This window comes from Curcuma longa, chromosome 4, assembly GCF_044706935.1.
Source record: "Curcuma longa cultivar G26 ecotype Majalengka, Jawa Barat chromosome 4, ITB_CL_G26_1.1, whole genome shotgun sequence".
Lineage (NCBI taxonomy): Eukaryota > Viridiplantae > Streptophyta > Magnoliopsida > Zingiberales > Zingiberaceae > Curcuma > Curcuma longa.
In genome coordinates, this window is record NC_133864.1 from 11,762,868 (window position 1) to 11,780,787 (window position 17,920).

Below are 17,920 nucleotides of genomic sequence, written 5' to 3' on the forward strand. Positions count from 1 at the left end.
ATGAACGATATCATTTCCGGCATCACTTCACTCTACACTTGTCTCAAGGATTGCTGCTTCCTTTCTTGCAACTACGTCGTGTCATACGAGGCTGCCATCTCCTCCTTGGCCGCAGAGCTCGCCCAACTCAAGAGCAAACGCGAGGATATCAAGAGGCAAATCGAGGCAGCCAAAAGGGATGGGCTCAATCCAAAGCGAGAAGTCCTCGGCTGGCTTGAATCCGTCGAAGCCCTCGCTTCGGGGGCTGAAGACATAAACGCCCAGTACCGCCGGATGTTCAAGTGTCTCTGCAACTTTCCGGTCAATGTCTGCTCCAGCTACCACCTCAGAAGCAGAGCTGAGGCGGCGCTCACGGAGGCCGCCAACCTAATGCAGAAGGCCGGAGAGTTCGCCGACGTGGCTGACGACCTGGACGTCTATCGCTTTCTCAAAATGCCGAATCCTAAAACCGTCGGCCTGGATACAGCGCTGGAGGCACTGCTAGGCCATGCAAGAGATGACGACGTCAGCATCATTGGGATCCACGGCATGGGCGGCGTCGGCAAGACGGCACTTTTGAGAAGATTCAACAATGATTTCCCAGAGAAGGAACTGGACAATCTGGATGTCGTCATCTACCTCGAGTTATCGACGGGGTACAAAGTGGAGGAGCTCCAGAAGTTCCTCTTCGATCGATTGAAACTCACATGGCAAGACGAGGAGCCGCAGAGGAACAGAGCCGACCGCATTTTCCGCGTGCTGAGCAAGATGAGATTTTTACTGTTGCTGGATAACGTATGGGAGCCCTTGAACTGCCAGGTCGTGGGAATTCCACTTCCCCAGCCGCCGTCCAAGAGCAAGATCGTGTTCGCCACCCGCATGGAGGAGATTTGCAGCCGCATGGGCGCAGAGAAGACGATCAAACTGGAATGCTTATCGGAGGGGGAGGCTTGGGCTCTCTTCAGATTCAACGCAAAGCTGGATCTCGATAGCACCAACGCATCGATACTGCATCTGGCTAGAGCTTTGGTCAAACAGTGCGCCGGCTTGCCGGCGGCGCTTATCACAGTGGCGCAAGCAATGGCGAGCAAAAGGACGGCCGAGGAGTGGAGGCATGTGCTGGCCATCATGAAGGAGGCTCCGTTCCAGCTTCCAGGAATGGAGGAGCATGTCTATCATCCTCTCAAACTCTCCTACGACCGTCTGAGCGACACATTGCGAACGTGCGCGTCCTACTTCGCTCTGGTGCAGGAAGGATGTTGGCTGAGCAAATTCTACGTTAGGGAGCTCTGGATCGGCGAAGGTTTCATCAACGACTTCGAGAGGTTGACAGATACTGCAGACAAAGCATCATATCTGCTCGGAATGCTACTCGCGGCGTCTCTGATACAAAGAATCGACGGCGAGTTCTTCAAAATGCACCCTATGGTTCGCTCCATGATACTGTGGATGGAATGCGATTGTGGGAAGAAGGAGAGCAAATGGCTGATAAGAGATCGACATGGTCTTGCAGAAGCACCTGGAGCCGAGAAGTGGAGAGTCGCCGAGAGGATATCTTTGGGCTGGAACAACATAGCTCTTATTCCCGACGAGCCTCAGTGCCCTGACTTGATCTACTTGCATCTTCGAGACAATAATCCTCTCAAGAACATACCCAATGAGTTTTTCTCCCACATGCCTTGTCTCAGAGTCCTGGATCTTCGGCACACTTCCATAGAAGAGCTTCCACCAGGGATTGGCAATCTTTCCCAGCTCCAATTGCTTGATTTATCCGGCACTAGGATTGCGTCTCTGCCGAGGGAGATTCAAGGTCTGGTGAACCTCAGATTTTTGGGGATGATATCAGTTACACATTTGAGAAGCATTCCTGGCGATGTCATTCGTTGTCTTCACCAACTGCAATGGCTGAATTTGTACAACAGTTACAGTGGGTGGAGCGTGATGGGAGCCCTGCAATTGGACGGAGAGGGGATACTTCTCGACGAGGTAGAAAGCTTGAAGAAATTGAAGGTTCTTGGCATCACCATGAGCTCAGCAACTGCTCTTCGAAGATTCTGCCAGTCGCAAAGGCTTGCAGGCGCTGTGTATTGGCTCCAGATCGAAGGCTGCGGAGGCTTGGCGAGTCTCGACATTCCATCTACTTCCTATCTTGGAGAAAACATGCACAATGTGATACAGATCCGACTCCATGCGATGCCTGATCTTGAAGAGGTAATCATTGGTGGTGATCTTCATGTGCTCAATGCTCTGTGGCACCTTGAATACCTTTATCTCTCGGATCTCCCAAAAGCTAAGATTATCTGGAAGAGCAGGCGTTTAGAGAATCTACATGAGCTAGAAATTACAGATTGCAATGCAATTGATCGGCTAATAAAGTTGGAAGACAATGCAACTAATTCTACAGGGATTATTACAATCTTCCCTGTCCTAAGAAAAATTGTGCTTCGAAAGCTACCGGAGTTGGAGAGTTTGAGTGACGGAGATCGAATAATAGCATTTCCTTCCCTGAAGACCATGGAAGTGAGGAATTGTCCCAAGCTAAAGAAGCTGACATTGGTTGCTGAAAAGCTGACAGAGATCAAATGTGACAGAGAATGGCGGGATGAGCTAGATTGGTCAGATGAAAGAACATTGTCCTTCCAGAAACTCTTCGAGGGAGCGAATCAAAGAATCATCGTCTAGATTGGTGAGTTTTTTGCTGGTTGCAGTGTTCTTTTGAGAGAAGTATATCTGCATGACTAATAGAATCTAGTAACGCTTGCTAATAGAATCTATCACAATCTCTGAATCACACTAGTTTTCTGCATCTATTTGTATGAATCTATCACATACTTCGTAGAGATCTGAATCCTCTATAATTACAATTTGTTTCTCAAAATAACTCTGCCTTTACTAGTCACAATGACGTACAGAATGAGAAACACGAAAAATCTTAATCTCTATGTTGTAGAACTCCATGAGTATCTTGTGTATAAGAAATATTGTGAGTAAAAGTATTAGTCTCGGATCAATTGGACTGTCACTGTCTATAGATGAAGCATTTCTTTAATCATGTCAAGTCCTGTCTTTAATTGTCTAGCTTCTCTATGATAAACAAGCAGTATAATGTAGCTGCAAGCTGCAATCTTTTATAATGACTTACATTCAATGTATTATCCCTAAGAATGCCATAATTGGACTCTAGTTTTTTATTTTAATGTGCAATTTTTTTAACATAAATATGTTTATGCAGTTCATCGTGCAGTATGTGGAGGTGATGTCTAACTTTTGATCATTGCAGTTCTCTCTCGAAGTTCTTGAAGACGGTGCCTTTCTTATCGCTTTGAAGTACTTTTGGTTTTGTTGGTTTGTGTGTGCTGGGAAAGATAACCTGTAGAGTTCAGATACAGGTTATTTTCTAGAAAGTTATGGGAATAAACTTTGCACTGATGGAGTGGCTTCTATGATGCTGGGGATTCCGAAAACTCGAGCAGTGGCAGTTTCTTGTATTCCGATTCTCTTTCGAGCTTCTAGATCAGCTCAATGTCGCGTGTTGTTCAGTAGATTTATGTGGTTTCAGTTTTTGCACTATAACATTGTGAAAGCCTATTTGTATCCGACTGTTCTTCCCACTGAGTGAAACATGTTTCCTTCATTTTGCCATGTTTCTCGATGGTTTCTGCAGTTTTTCTCTAGCAGCTGAAGAGTTTTACGAGAAGTGCCACAAATGGCATGATGATGGGATCAATCTACTGGCAGAAAGGAAAGCTCCAACCCGGCCCGCCATAGTAGAGGAGGGGCTCCGTCCACAGAATCTCTGCGGAATTCTCAGCGCTGTAGCAATCTGCCTGGTTCATGTAGATTCCGAATGGGTCAGGATACTTGTAGTACCCGGAGAAGTCCTTGATCCTCGGCTGCCGGATGAAAGCGGCGCCCATGAAATGGTAGGAGGCAAAGCTGCCGGAGCCCATGGCGGTGGACGGGTGCGGCGACTTCCATATCCTCGGGCTGTACACGTCTCCGCCGAAGAACACCAACGTGGCTGTTCTGCACAGCCCTCCGAAGAGGGAAGCTGGGTAATACCCGACCGTGGTGTCGCCGTACACCACCCACCATCTCTCGTCGTCGAAGTCCTGAAAATTACATTCTTGAGCTCGTCGACTCGGAATTCCAAATGTTATATGTCGATCCTAGCTCGTTTACCTTCCATACTTCTAGTGAGAATTCATACTGAAGTCCGTCGCCGGAGACATGGGAAAAGGCGGCTCCGAGGGCTATCTCGCTGCTCGTGTGGACAAAGCCCGGGCAAAGGAGGTTAAAGCAGCCTGTCTCCTTCCCTGAGTCGGCCTGTGCGATTGAAGAAATAAGCTAGGATCAGCGAGGAGATGGAAGCTAGAAGAAAATCATACTGTCCAGTAGATGAAAAATCTCGTCTTCTTGTCACCAAAAACACTGGGGTTGACCTGGTAGATCAGAGGGCAAAAGGATTATATTACTAGCTACTGGTGTCAAATGTATACAGAATACCGTATAGATCAAGAACATGACTGACCATCCAGCCAAGTTCAATGGACTCTGAGTTGTTATACCCTCCATGCCTTAGCCAAATTTGGCAAGTGGTGTATTCGTCGTCAGCCTCGACCCTGGGGTTGTAGATGCCGAGGCTTGCTTTAGCGCCAATGTAGTTGTATCCGCTTCCAATTAGCACTGCATACTGGATATCGGAAGAACAGATTCAGAGGCATGATGCGATCATGACTTTGTGAATGAATTGCAATGGAATTTGACAAGGACCGACCGCGTGCAAGCCTTCGATACCAGCAGCTATCGTCCGATTAGATAAATGGAGCTCGTGCTCGACAACCCCATTCCATGGTTTCCTGCCATAGTTTTCAATGGAAGGAGCATTGAGCAAGTGATGGTGTTGGACGCGGAGGATTGGTACTGTTCCATTGGGACATGTTCCACTCTTTTGCCATGTTTGTGTGAGCGTTAGGCCCGTCGAAGTAGTAGCCTGAGAGGAATACTTATCTCTCCTCCTCCTTGAGTGATCGTCAGTGGGTTTCATCTGTAGTAATCCATAACCATTTATCTATCTATTTATCTTATCTAGCTTATGAAAAAGCTCACATGTACCTTGATGATATGATTTTTGAGAAGTGGGTGATCAAAAGCTGGTTGCTTGTAAATATCGACACAGTCTATTACGTCACCATCTGCACTCTGAAAAAATTCAAGAAATAGCAAGCACAATTAGATTGCATCAAAGTCTTTAAGGTTTTCTGTACAAATAATGAAAAAACCTGAATGGTCTTCACTGCAGGTTTGTTGATAAGTTTTAGCTTTTCCTCCGCTAACAGTTCCTTTTCGAGGAGAGTTTTCGATTCCCTGGCCATCACTTGTGCGGCGAAACAGAGGAAGAGGAAGGTTAACAGAAACATCCTTTTTTCAGTTACTCTAAAGGCCATCGTTTGTACTGTGAAAGTCAAGTGCCTAGCTCTTCAGTAGATTTAAGCAGTGCAATGCCCACATTGCTTGGATGATTCAACAGATAGCCCGCTCACTCACACTTGTTGATGGATACCAACTAACCAGATGGGTGTCCCATAGCATGAAGCCCATAACACAGCAGCATGAAGCCATAACCAACCGAAGCACGAAAAAACACAAAGAACAAAAAAAAAAAGATTGCTCGTAGGAGTGTGAGCCCCGTTATGTTAACCCGATTCCTGGGCCAAGTGAATTACTGTGAGAGAACGGTCAAGATCTGCCGATCTGATCTCAAGGCTCCACGCAGGTCTCGGCCTTCCCCTGAATAGGGTTTGAGATCAGATCCAACAGGCCGCATCAAAGCGGACGCATCGCTGCGTTGAGTGACCCGGGGACTTTCCTGGATCATGTAATCCGATCACTTCATCCTACGAGCTGCAATGAGGGTCTAACTCATATCTTATTATAGAGCATTAGGAAATTTCAAAATTAAGATGTGGGACTAAATAACACGTAGGTTTCATCCGTTTATTTCCGCACTCTCCTCCAGAATGAGAATTGGCTTTGAGTTGTAATAATTTTAGTTAAAATTGTTATATTAATATTATAATAAAGTAATTTTTAAAATAAAAATAGGATAAAGAGCTATTTTAATATTTTTTAAAATTGGAGAGTTATTTTGACGATAAAAAAGGAGGATCTGATTTGCCACTAAAGGAGGTATTTGTCTTATTAAAAGCTAAATGATTGCTATTTTTTTGCTAAATTTCATGGAAAGGACGGTATCCAGCCGCTTAAATTATAAAATCTACTCAAAATGTCAAATAAAATGGATAAAATTTTCTAAATTCTAATGCAACCGTTTGAGTTGCCGCAATATCTGCAGATAAAAAAGACAAAAAAAAAAAAGCTTCGCTGGATCAAAAACTAACCAAAAAAGGAAAGGAAAGGACAATGGAGGGCGAATGAGGAGTGACGGAGTTCTCCTCCTTCCGTGAAGCTTGCGCTCGAGAATCGGAAGGGCTGGAGCGAGAATATGGACGACAAACCACTCTGGGACAAGATTTAATCAACATCTCTTTGAATCCGGAAAATTCGCCTACCTTTTTCCTCTCGATTTGGATCCCCTTCCTGTTCTTCCGCCTCCTCTTCTATAAACGCCGATCTGCTGCTACTGCTTCCGCCTCTGTCTTCTCCTGCTCTCTTCTCAGCTATGGCGCTCGAAGGCCATAACCTGACCAAGGTTGGGTGTGGCATTCCATCGAACGGCTCGTGCGCTCCGGCGGCGGCGGCAGCAGCGATCAAGTACTCAAAGAGGAACAGGCTCAATAAGACCCCGCAGCGCGGCCTCGGGGTCGCCCAATTGGAGCGTCTCCGCTGCCTCGAAGAGCAGCACAAGAACGCCGGCGACGCGTCTTCCTCCTTGGACTCCTCACAGCCTTTCGGACTCTCGCCGCCGCCCGCCGACTCTGTCGCCAAGCCACGAGCCTCTTCTGCTTTCTTCGCTGCGCCTCCGGTTCGCAACCTTCTAGCCTTCTCGCCGCCACGGCCTGTAACCGATGCCGCCGCCATCAATGAGCAGCAACGGCCGCACCAGCAACAACCGCAAGGGTTTCCCCCGACGCTTTGGGATGCTATCGATCTTAACGATGATCCTTCAGTGAAGAAAATCGAAACCCCTCTTTTCAGTAGCAATGCCCGATCGACAAACTTGGTCTACATGAAGCAGCAACAGCGGCCACCAACTGAATTGGTTGGCAAAGCTTGTTCTCCGATTCCTGACCTGCCTTTACTGATTTGAAATGGTGGATGTTGCGTGTTTTGCAGGTGAATTCTTCGACATTTCTCATGTCACCCGGAGTGAATCATCCTATGGAGCCCCCTTCAAACCAAAATACCTCAAACAATTACGACTTGCTTTCTTGTTGGAGAGATCAGGGAAAGGTATGACGAAGAACTTTTGGTTCCACTGGCCAATGTTGAATGTATGTGTTGCGTTGTGATTGTTGTTAATTTTGCTAGAATTTAGTAGAGATAGTTGGCAACAAGCTGTCTCGGCCTTCTCATCTCGACAATCTCACCGCTTATTTCCCTCAAATTCCTTTGCACTCCAGAGACGATTACTGGCCACCAATTCCGCACACTTCCAGAAAAAGGTCAGATCGATGCTCGTCGACAAATGGCTGTAATTTGCGAAAACATGAGTTCCAAGCTGTTAGGTACTTGATGCTTTTCTTGTTGTCAAATTGAAATTTAGCTTGTTTAGAGAAGTAACATGCTCCATCTCAGAGGAACCACTTCAACTTCGTTCATGGACTTGACGAGTTTGGATCGTTATAGTGAGAAAAGGAACAACGTAGGTTGCAGGGGTAATGATGGTGGTTTTCTTAGCTTAGGTGTGGTCTCCACATCGAGTTCGAGATCTATTGGCAACCCTCCGTATTGTCAATATGACTGTCCTAATTTCAGCTTGCAACATACTCAGGCAAGAAAAATACTTCATGGTGTCTTTGTTTTTAGTGGATAGTAGTTTGAGTAAATTGTTTATATTCTGCAGAAAAGCTCAGGCAATTTCTCTTCATCTAATGGAGTACTGTTCTATAATTTCCTGCCTCCTGGTCCAATTAGAAATGAGAAAACACCATCAGAGATGAGAGAACCACTAGTTGGTGGCATTGATCTCGACCTGAAACTTTAGGAGATTTTTGTGCTTTGGATGGGTTCTTCATACAAATAATTATTCCACGGTCATCTATTGTTATTTATTGTATCAAGGTAACAACAACTATGTTTATTTCCAACCATTGCTCCTTTCGTATGTTAATTCTTTTTGCTAGTTCAGTAGTCTTGCCATTCGTTAAGTAAAACATTAGTTTTGTATTTATTTGTGGAAATCGTTAGTTTTATTTGATCATGATAGATATCATTGTTTCTTTCCTTAGTGTTCGTTAACTTTATAGTCAAAATGGTTCACCATTACAATTCTATCTTCATTCATTGATCTGATTCTTGATGACAAACTAAAGAAGTATTGTTGATAACTTTGTCTAGCAATGCAATTAGATAATGGATCGCTAATTTTATGATAACAATTTGCATAAATGGTGAATTCTAATGCATACAAATTCTTAATGAAAAAAGATAAAAACAACTAGATGCCTTTATGATATGGGTGTCATCTCTTCAGGCCCTAGATTCTGAAATGGTACCCTCTATACGGAGGTCTCTAAATCGTTTGTGAGCCTACTTTTGTGCGTTGCTACTTGCTTATGCTCGCTACTTCATAATCTCGAATTTGAGTACATCTAAAGCATCAGCCTAATTGCTCTTATTATCTATTGGAAGTACACCTAACCACTCTCAAAGATTTTTTTTTTATATTCTATCTTTTTGTGGAAACGCAATCATCTTAGCATTTTCATCAATAGTACATTAATTTTTTGTTACATATGTTGTTTTCTAACTACCTAAGGCTCCGATTTATTAAATATAGCGGCGGGTCAACATCACAATGTTGTAAAATTCTCTTTGTAGACAAAGGGGCACAGCAATCACATAAGACATCAAAAGCTGACGCCGGATGGGATAGTGATTATCCTACGGGCAATATTGATTTTGTTGACCGACTGCAAACGTCGAAAATAATTTTCTAAAATCTGTTGATTCGGAAGAATACCAAGAAATAGGAAAATAAACGGCATTGTCGAAAATATTATTAAATCAAAAACTTTGTAAAGGAAGGAAAGAAATCCTAACAGAAAGGAAAAATTCTTAACAGACTCGAAATCCTAAAAATCCTAAAAGGACTTAAACTCATACGATATAAAAAAATAAAAATTTTCAAAACTACTCTAAATACCAAAAATCTTGAAAATTATTAAAAATAAAAATTATCAAAAATAATAAATCCTCCTGTATCAGTCGTCGTCGCAGGTTAAAAAAAACTCTTCTTCGAGTTTAAAGTAGTATCAGGTGGTCGCTAAGGAGGAAAATCAACTGACATCAATTTGGTAAAATCCACCGTCACCGCATCTGCTATTTGTCGCAACTTCTAGATAGGTGAAGCAGCCTGCTCCTCAAGCTCCATGATCATTGCAGCGATCCGCGACTACCAGCCTAAGCTTCGCATACGGTGACGCATAACGAGCACAGCCATCGCGCATGCAGCCACAACACTCACCATCGTCTTTGTCACTGGCACCTTTCCCATGATTACTAGAGCTGGTCCTAACGGATCCAACGAGCCACTACTTACCTCCCAAGCAACCAACGACCGAGGCTCAGAGCTCTGTATTCCAATATCCTTTTGCAGGATGTCAAAAAAGAAATTGAAGCAACTACAGTAACTCAAGCTGGCAAATTAGTTGACATGAAATTTGATGAAAAAAGATTGGCAAGGCATATATATTGAGGAGGGGGATATTATTGAAGAGATAGTTGGCTTCTCTTGATTTCCTTCGTCCACGAAAATGCCTTCATTCAAATCACAAGCATCTGTTATTTTTTTTGTTCCATTAGTTGAAACCTTTGTTAGCATTTGCTCATGTCCTTCTAAAACAACCGAAGTATTTGTATTTTCTATGTCCTTGGATAAATTTGTTTGCTGTGGCATGCATAAGGTGGTTTTTGATGAGTTTGTCCTTTATGGCCAAGGGGAAAGAGGATTCGAAAGCATTCCAGAGAGTATTAGAGGGAAGCAACATTTCATTCTGTGGACAAATAACAGGCAGAAGTTTATGATTCAAGAGGTAGTAGAGAGGCAAGAGTGGTGCATGATCATACGATCCAGAACCCTCTGACCTCCACAACCACACTACCTGCTTTCCTAGGTAACATCCCACTCCATCAAAGTTGGTGACAGTCTCGCTGACAAATGGGTCCTCCCCAATCTACCATTGTGGCGGGCGGTGGTGTGGGCTAGACAGAGTGGCTGAGTTGATGTGATCAGTCGCCCACGAATGCCTTGATGAACATCATTTCCTACTTGTATCTTGGTGGAAGAGAACAAGAATAGGGAATCCTTGATTAGGTAATAACAATAGAGATAGAATTGGAGATATAAAGGTAATCAGTAGATTATAACCATCAACCCTTGGTCTGTCCGGTTTGGGCAGACCAAAAACATTGGATAAATTAGAATCTCTTTCCTCGCACTCATATTTTCTGGCTGATTAGTGCTTCTTATCCATCCGCTCAGTTATCCATCGTTCGGCTTACTATGCGAATTAAACAAAGCCTTAGTTTTTCTTCACAAATCAAGGCTTGAATTGAATCTATAAACACTCTCATCAACTGGCATTCAGAAGTTTTATCTTACATATGATTAGTGAGTTCATCTAATATTAACTTTAAAAAGACAATGATTCATATCACATCAATTTCTGTCCCTTTATTAGCAGCATCCTGCCTACAGAAGCTGCATTTTATCTATAGCAAAGTAGTTAGTTTCCTAATCATTTTCTTTAAATTAGAGGAACCCAATTAGTGATTTCTTCACTAACAAGTCAATATTTGTTTGCACAGGGAGACTTAAATCACTAGAGGAGTTTCAACTCAGTGACAGGCAGAGACAAGCACCCAAAATTTCAGACACACCTTGTTGATGGGTCAAGAACAATCCGTCATTCGCTTGAATCACATTAATCATATGGACAACCATATAAAACAGAGTAACGGTGTATTAAATGTTCAGATCTCTACTTCAATATTTGTCACTTGTTCAGTGTCTTTCCTGATGGATTAAACTTATGCTGTGTGGTTGTAATTCTGCTTTCCTTAGTAAAACCCACAGAGTGTTCCAGTCATGATGCAAGTGAGAATGAAGGTGGTTGTTTAAAGTGAGAATGAAAGACACTGAACTTTCTCGATGGAAACAACTAATATCTTTGCATCTCTTCCTGGTGAAATTGCCAAAGCTCTGATTGTGCAAGATGATCCACACAAAATAGGTTTGATGGGAGAATATCTTTGGCTCATCTTAATAGCCCACAAGCATGTAACTGGTGCTTTGTGCTACAATTTAAGCATGAACTTTTCACTAAGCTGGCTATGAGCTAGAACACTTACCATAAGGAATCGAGCCTCAGTTGCTTGCAATGTGTTGGGAGTGCCATAGCTCTATGAGCCACAATTGTTATTGGAGTCAAGACAGTCATCCTTGTTTGTTTGCTCTATAAAAAAAAATCTCAAACTCAATTTTGTGTGGCTCACTTGTATTCTTTGTTGTTGAAAAAACATTTCAACTGTCTGTGATTGATCATTTTTTGGCTCTTTCTTTTATAGAGATAGGATCAACAAAATTAATTCTAATAGAGACATTGGAACTAATAGGCAATTTCCATGTAATTTTCCCCCCATATTATTCTACACAATTAGTCAACGTAGTCATTCCTCTAAATCTAGAAAATATCGGTATGAGAATAATATATTGTCCTCTTCTTGGAGAGCTACATGCATGATGATGAATGGGGAAAGCAAGTAACACAAGGAAGGTGTGACCATTGTCTCCTTGCTCTTTTCCCACATTTTATTCCATTTTTAATAGTTAGGTAACATTTAGAACTTCTCTTTTTTTTTTTTATAATTTAGTTATCTAACTTTTATAATTCAGTTAATCTTGGAGGTAATTAATCCGGCTCCACTTAAGTTTTTCATGTGGGAGGGGAAATTTTCTCGAGGGCTTTGCTCCCATGGGAATCAAACTTCTTATGCATTGGAACAAATTTACTATTTGTCGACCATCTCAGTTAAGTTTGGGAGTTGAAATCATTCTTTTATTGCAGCAAAAGGGGATAACCATCACCTCAGCAACCCTCTCGGACTGTCCCACGCGATCTGGAAGAGAGGTAAATCACAAGGGGCTTCATCCAACACAATGGTCCTCTGCACGGGGGTCAGTGAACCAGCGAGGTATTTTGCACATATTGAGATTTGATCATATGGAGATTAAACCCTTCTCTTATTATAACAAAAAGGTAAAATTCGTCATCTTAGCAATTTTACATGATTGATTCCATGATTATCTATGAGGAGATAAATCGAAAAATTATAATTCACCACTAGAGAGTTCTCAACTATTTTATTGAATGGAAAAGTATCAGTCATCATGATTTGACTAATAATTAATCATTGTGCTATATTTGTGGTGATTCACTTATATTGCATTGTAGCTTATGTTTATGATTGAAGCCAATCATTCAACCAGAGGGAGGGAGAGAGTTCCAGAGAGTTTTTTTAAATAAATATCTATAGAAAATTTTTAGATAATCATAAATATTCTTTTCGATAATCATTAGTCTAAATATAGAGATGAAGGAACCACAAGTAAGATTTTTTTTTTTCAAAATTAAAAGTTATTTAAACAATATATTATAAGAGAAAAAAATAAAGGAATTTGATAATTTCTTATATGTTCAAAATGGAAGAGCGAAATAATAAAATATTCAATTTTAATTTAAATTATCTTAGTTTATTTTTTTGTTAAAAATGGAAAAAGATAACCTAAAAAAAGCATGAGCCCCTGGTTAAATGTCAATATTCAAAATCGAAACTATGTTATGAGCCCTTTGGTTGTTATTTTTCTCGTCTATTTAGTTGTTCGAATGTGAGGAGCACATTCGAAGCATGACTAATGCTTTTTAAAACAGATTAAATGAATTAAAATTCATTGTCAGTGGACTACAGTTTGAAAACTATCCATTTTAAGTTAATAGTTCAATCGACTCAATCAAGTTCTCAATCGATTAAAATTTTATTCAATCAATTAGAACTCTAATTAACTCAACTAACTCATATTGACTAATTAACAACAGATTTACTTGCCTTTTCCAATCTTAAGAAGCCACTAGAGTGCAAATTAAAGAGGAGCATGCTTCTGCTAATTCCCTAACCATTAGAGAAGCTTCAAATAATGACTGGAGAATTCGACTTAAACTAATTAAGCCATGGTGGAAATAAATGAGGAGGGCGACAAGAGAGAAGAAACCAGTTGGAGTTTCATGTGGCGAAGGACCACCCAACCTCTTCGGATGAGGATGGTCACTGGTCAGCCTCCATTAATGACCCACACCGCACAACTCCACCTCCTCAAGGTTAGGTTGCTGCATCATATGGAAAGGCAGGACAAAACACATGTGAACAAAGTCAAAGCTTCACATATATATGTCTATGGACTACATCAAGTTTTATGATCTTGAGAAATTTATCAAAACAGTTCTGGACGACTCTCCATTCTCAGCATGTGATTCGTCCTTGAGCCAGACAATCCATGTTGTATCTTTCCTTTATTTGTAATTGTCTGTGTTGTGTATAAAGTCCCAGCTATAACTGCTTTCCTCCACTCAACTACCTTTGCCTTTCCAAGTTCCAACCCAATTAGCAAAACATGCTCCTCTCAGGTGCAAAGTCCAGTTTTCAGGCCTTTTGTCTTGCTGGCTTCCATGGGGAAAGCAGTGGCTACAGCTTCTCCAGTGACCTCTTGCCATCTCTCGGGGCGCATATCGACCAGTCAGTGAAGCTGAGGAGGTTCATTATATCGCCTTTCGATCCTCGTTACAGGTGAAGCACTGAACAATCAAATGATCGATGGTGATATTAATTCATCATTAGCCTGCAGCTGATTAACTGCTTAATCTTGTGTTGATTCACAGAGCATGGCAGATGTTCCTGATTCTACTTGTCATTTATTCAGCCTGGATTTGCCCATTTGAATTATCTTTCCTGAGATATCTCCCAGCAAAGCTTTTATGGATCGAGAACATTCTCAACAGTTTCTTCGCAATCGATATAGTGCTTACCTTTTTCGTTGCTTGCCTCGATCGGAAATCGTACGTCTTGATTGATGATCCAAAGAGAATTGCAGTCAGGTTTGTGTGTGCATGATTCTTTGTCCTAAGATTCAAGATTCATTTAGTTATCATGTAGCCAAACCATACAGATACCTGTCCTCCGGGTTCGTCTTTGATATCTTATCGACTGCTCCGTTTGAGGCAATCAGCCTTCTCTTCAGAGGCAATGGCAATGATCTCGGTTTCAAAATACTGAACATGTTGAGACTATGGCGGCTGCGGCGAGTTAGTTCACTCTTCTCAAGGTCTGCATCCTAAAAATCACAGTGTCTTCAAAGTCGGATCAAGAGTGAAAATGGTTTAACATCATGTTCCATATTCTTTTAATAGGCTCGAGAAGGACATCAGGTTCAACTATTTCTGGACTCGATGCACAAAGCTTGTGTTAGTAAGCTTTCGAGCTATCCTCTACTTCCTTTGTGTCCAAACACAAGTGGTGGTGAATAATGTACTCACACTTGTTGTTGGCTTCAGGTAACTCTCTTTGCTGTGCATTGTGCTGGATGCTTCAATTATCTCATTGCCGATCGATACCCCGACCCGAGGAGGACATGGATAGGTGCAGCCATGCCACACTTTAGATCTTCAAGTCTATGGGTCAGATATGTGACTGCAATTTACTGGTCCATTACAACACTGACAACAACTGGTTATGGGGATCTGCATGCTGAAAACACAAGAGAAATGCTATTTGGCATCTTCTACATGTTGTTTAATTTGGGGCTCACAGCTTACCTTATCGGAAATATGACAAACCTTGTTGTCCATGGAACCGGCCGCACGCGACACTTTGTATGTGTTCTTCCTGTTTTTGATTATCAGAAATCATTATAATCCATCTTAAACTGTCTGGTTGATTTTGTATGCTTAGCAAATGTTTATTGCACAAAGTACATCAAGTGTGGTAACTGCTAGTAGGCACATGCAACTCATGAGGTCTAGGAAGTAAAGAAGTCAGCAATTAGATTTGAATTGTTATTGTACTACCATCCTAGAAAACATTCTACTATATTGCTTAGGCCAATACAAAATCATCTTCAAGACTGAATGCCTTAACTATCTTCGAAAGTAATCATTTGTCTTCCTTAATCTTCTTTTGACAATGATGTGATGCAACAGAGGGACACAATTGAGGCAGCCACAGAATTTGCTGCAAGGAATCAGCTACCTAAGCAGATCAAGGCTCAAATGCTGTCTCACATATGTTTAAGATTCAAAACAGAAGGGCTAAAGCAGCAACAGACCTTGAATGATCTCCCCAAGGGTATTCGTTCGAGCATAGCATACAACCTCTTCTTTCCAATTCTACGGCAAGCATACCTTTTCCATGGAGTTTCCTTCAAATCCCTTCATCAACTGGTAGACATCATCAAAATATCTAAACTGACAACTTCTTGATTGTAGTCTTCAAACCTCAATAACAGTTAACATCTTTATTCACTGTCTTGCGATAAGTAGGCGATAGAGACGCAGGCCGAGTATTTCCCTCCAGGGGAAGATGTGATACTACAAGATGAGGCACCAACAGATCTATACATAGTAGTAACAGGAGCAGTGGTAAGTAATGAATAGTCGCTTTCATTTGTTAACAATGAGGTTACTGAATAGCTAGCTGATCACAGTTTCTTGCTTAATTTAATCACAGGACTTGAGATCATACATTGATGGAACTGAACAAGTACGTTAATGTTATCATATGTGCGATAAGTTTCATACTGAAGTATGTCTCTAAATTTGTGTTTTTATTCGAACAGGTTCATGGAAGGCTAGGACCTGGAGAAGTATTTGGGGAGATTGGGGTCCTGTGTTGCAGCCCGGAGCCATTTACTGCTCGAACCGTCGAACTATCACAAATATTAAGGCTGAGTAGCACCATAGTTATGAGCATGATCAAGGAGAATGTAGACGATGCGAACACGGTTATGAAGAATCTTTTAGAAGTATATAGATTGATCAGTTAGCCTCCCTAATAGATACGATACATCTAGTAGACTGCATTTCTGACACCTTGTTCTTCTTGATTTCATTTTACAGAAACTAAAACTACAACAAGGATTAGCTGCCCGAGTCGAGGAGGAACATGGTTCGTATAGCGAAAACCAGAGCCTCGTTTCTAGTAAGGAGAGTTACGAAGTCCAAAGAGAGCCATCCAGTTCAATTGACAGTAGTAACATGGAGATGCCTAGAAGAAGAAGAGTTGTCCTTCATAGGCTTTCGAGAAAGAAAAGAAGTTCGAAAGAAGACATAGGGAAACTCATAAACCTGCCTAATTCTTTGGAGAACCTCTTCGAAATTGCTAGTAAGTTTTACTTTTCAACAGTAGAAAGAATTCAGTGCACCATGTTGATGAACCATTGAGACTACGTGCAGGTGAAAAGTTCTCTGGCCATCATCCTATAAAGGTACTCAATCGAGACAATGCAGAAATCGACGACATTAGAGTTATTCGAGATGGAGACCATTTGTTTCTCGCAGAGGAGGACGATCATTGTGTTTGATCTTAGGCAAGGTGAAGATACCTGCTTCCTCACAGAAAATACCACAGTTCTCAACTACCCTGTCACCAACTGTATCACTAACAACAATGTGTAGTTTAGTAGAAAATCAATTGTTCAGAATTAGAATGAGAAATTTAAGTAAACAAGTTAATTTAGCTTCGAAAGAACTAGTTTCGGTAAGGGATTAAGCGAATAGAATGTTTAACAAATCCAATTTAAGGTTATGGACAAGGGGTTTAGGGCATGAAATTGGAGTTTCATGTGGACTTCAAACCCCAAAATGAAATTGACTTAATTCAAACAAAGTAAAAGAGATTTAAAAACATTGTCCTTGAACTCTAAAGTGAAGTAACAAACATAAAGATTAGAAAATCTTAAAATTTTAAGCACAATTATGCATGGAATAGAAGGAATAAAAGGACATGAAAATAATGAGTCCCTATTAAACTATTATAAATAAGGAGTACTATTTGTTTCCTTTCGATCCATTGTGCCATTGGTACTCTCCCACTCTATCCAAATCTCTCCAGCCTAAACTTTTTTTTTTTTTCAGAAACAGAAAACATCAAACTAAAGAATGTTCAGCGATTTGCAGAGCATTAAAGAAACATTAATGGCAGACAGCATTAAGACAGATCAATGGCAATAATGTTAGAACAAGGTTCCAAGATACACCCACTGAAAATGCCGGTGAACTCACGCTTCTGTGTCTTAAACAAAGCATTAAGTACCAATTTAAATGCAACTTTAAAACCCAATTAATCATCGCATCTCATTCAAAGTCTGATGGAATTCAGTAAGAAGAAGAAGAAGAAGCAAAATGATAAGAGAAACGGCGCCGCGGGTCCAAACTCATCTACTAGCTACTGTCATAATTAACAGTATTAAACCTTCATAATTCTCCTTCTGCACTCGAAAGTTGGTCGATCTTAACTCTGAATGATTGTGAGAATAAAAATGCTTGAAGTGTTCTTTCAGGTTTAGATTTTGTGGATTGAATTGGTTGTTCAGATCCAAATCAGGTTGGTAAGTACTAACTAACAGTGCTAAACTGCTCGGCCTCTCTGCCTTTATCTTCCTCCCCTGTTTTGTTGCACCACCCCCACCCAATGTCTCTCCCCCATGCAG

General features: G+C 41.4%; 4 protein-coding genes across 4 annotated transcripts; 3 read left to right on the forward strand and 1 right to left on the reverse strand.

Annotated features, from left to right (window-relative positions):
- Nucleotides 1-2,661, forward strand: LOC141827089 (disease resistance protein RPS2-like). The gene has a single exon (XM_074714362.1). It carries the CDS (start codon nt 1-3, stop codon nt 2,659-2,661), a length of 2,661 nt encoding a protein of 886 aa, XP_074570463.1.
- Nucleotides 2,662-3,707: 1,046 nt separating this feature from the next.
- Nucleotides 3,708-5,426, reverse strand: LOC141827090 (protein neprosin-like). The gene is made up of 7 exons (XM_074714363.1): nt 5,262-5,426; nt 5,095-5,181; nt 4,757-5,026; nt 4,511-4,672; nt 4,368-4,421; nt 4,162-4,305; nt 3,708-4,091 (listed from the first exon to the last, which is right to left on the reverse strand). The coding sequence occupies exons 1-7, from the start codon at nt 5,424-5,426 to the stop codon at nt 3,708-3,710; spliced, it is 1,266 nt and encodes a 421-aa protein (XP_074570464.1).
- Nucleotides 5,427-6,661: 1,235 nt separating this feature from the next.
- LOC141826086 (uncharacterized) lies at nt 6,662-8,190 on the forward strand. The gene is made up of 6 exons (XM_074713345.1): nt 6,662-6,902; nt 6,987-7,201; nt 7,276-7,392; nt 7,471-7,667; nt 7,738-7,933; nt 8,006-8,190. Exons 1-6 carry the CDS (start codon nt 6,662-6,664, stop codon nt 8,144-8,146), a joined length of 1,107 nt encoding a protein of 368 aa, XP_074569446.1. The 3' UTR covers nt 8,147-8,190.
- A 5,641-nt stretch (nt 8,191-13,831) lies between these two features.
- Nucleotides 13,832-16,845, forward strand: LOC141826889 (potassium channel KAT3-like). The gene is made up of 11 exons (XM_074714209.1): nt 13,832-14,004; nt 14,097-14,312; nt 14,384-14,539; nt 14,625-14,682; nt 14,769-15,086; nt 15,414-15,653; nt 15,753-15,851; nt 15,940-15,972; nt 16,049-16,234; nt 16,329-16,593; nt 16,665-16,845. Exons 1-11 carry the CDS (start codon nt 13,832-13,834, stop codon nt 16,790-16,792), a joined length of 1,872 nt encoding a protein of 623 aa, XP_074570310.1. The 3' UTR covers nt 16,793-16,845.
- Nucleotides 16,846-17,920: the final 1,075 nt, after the last annotated feature.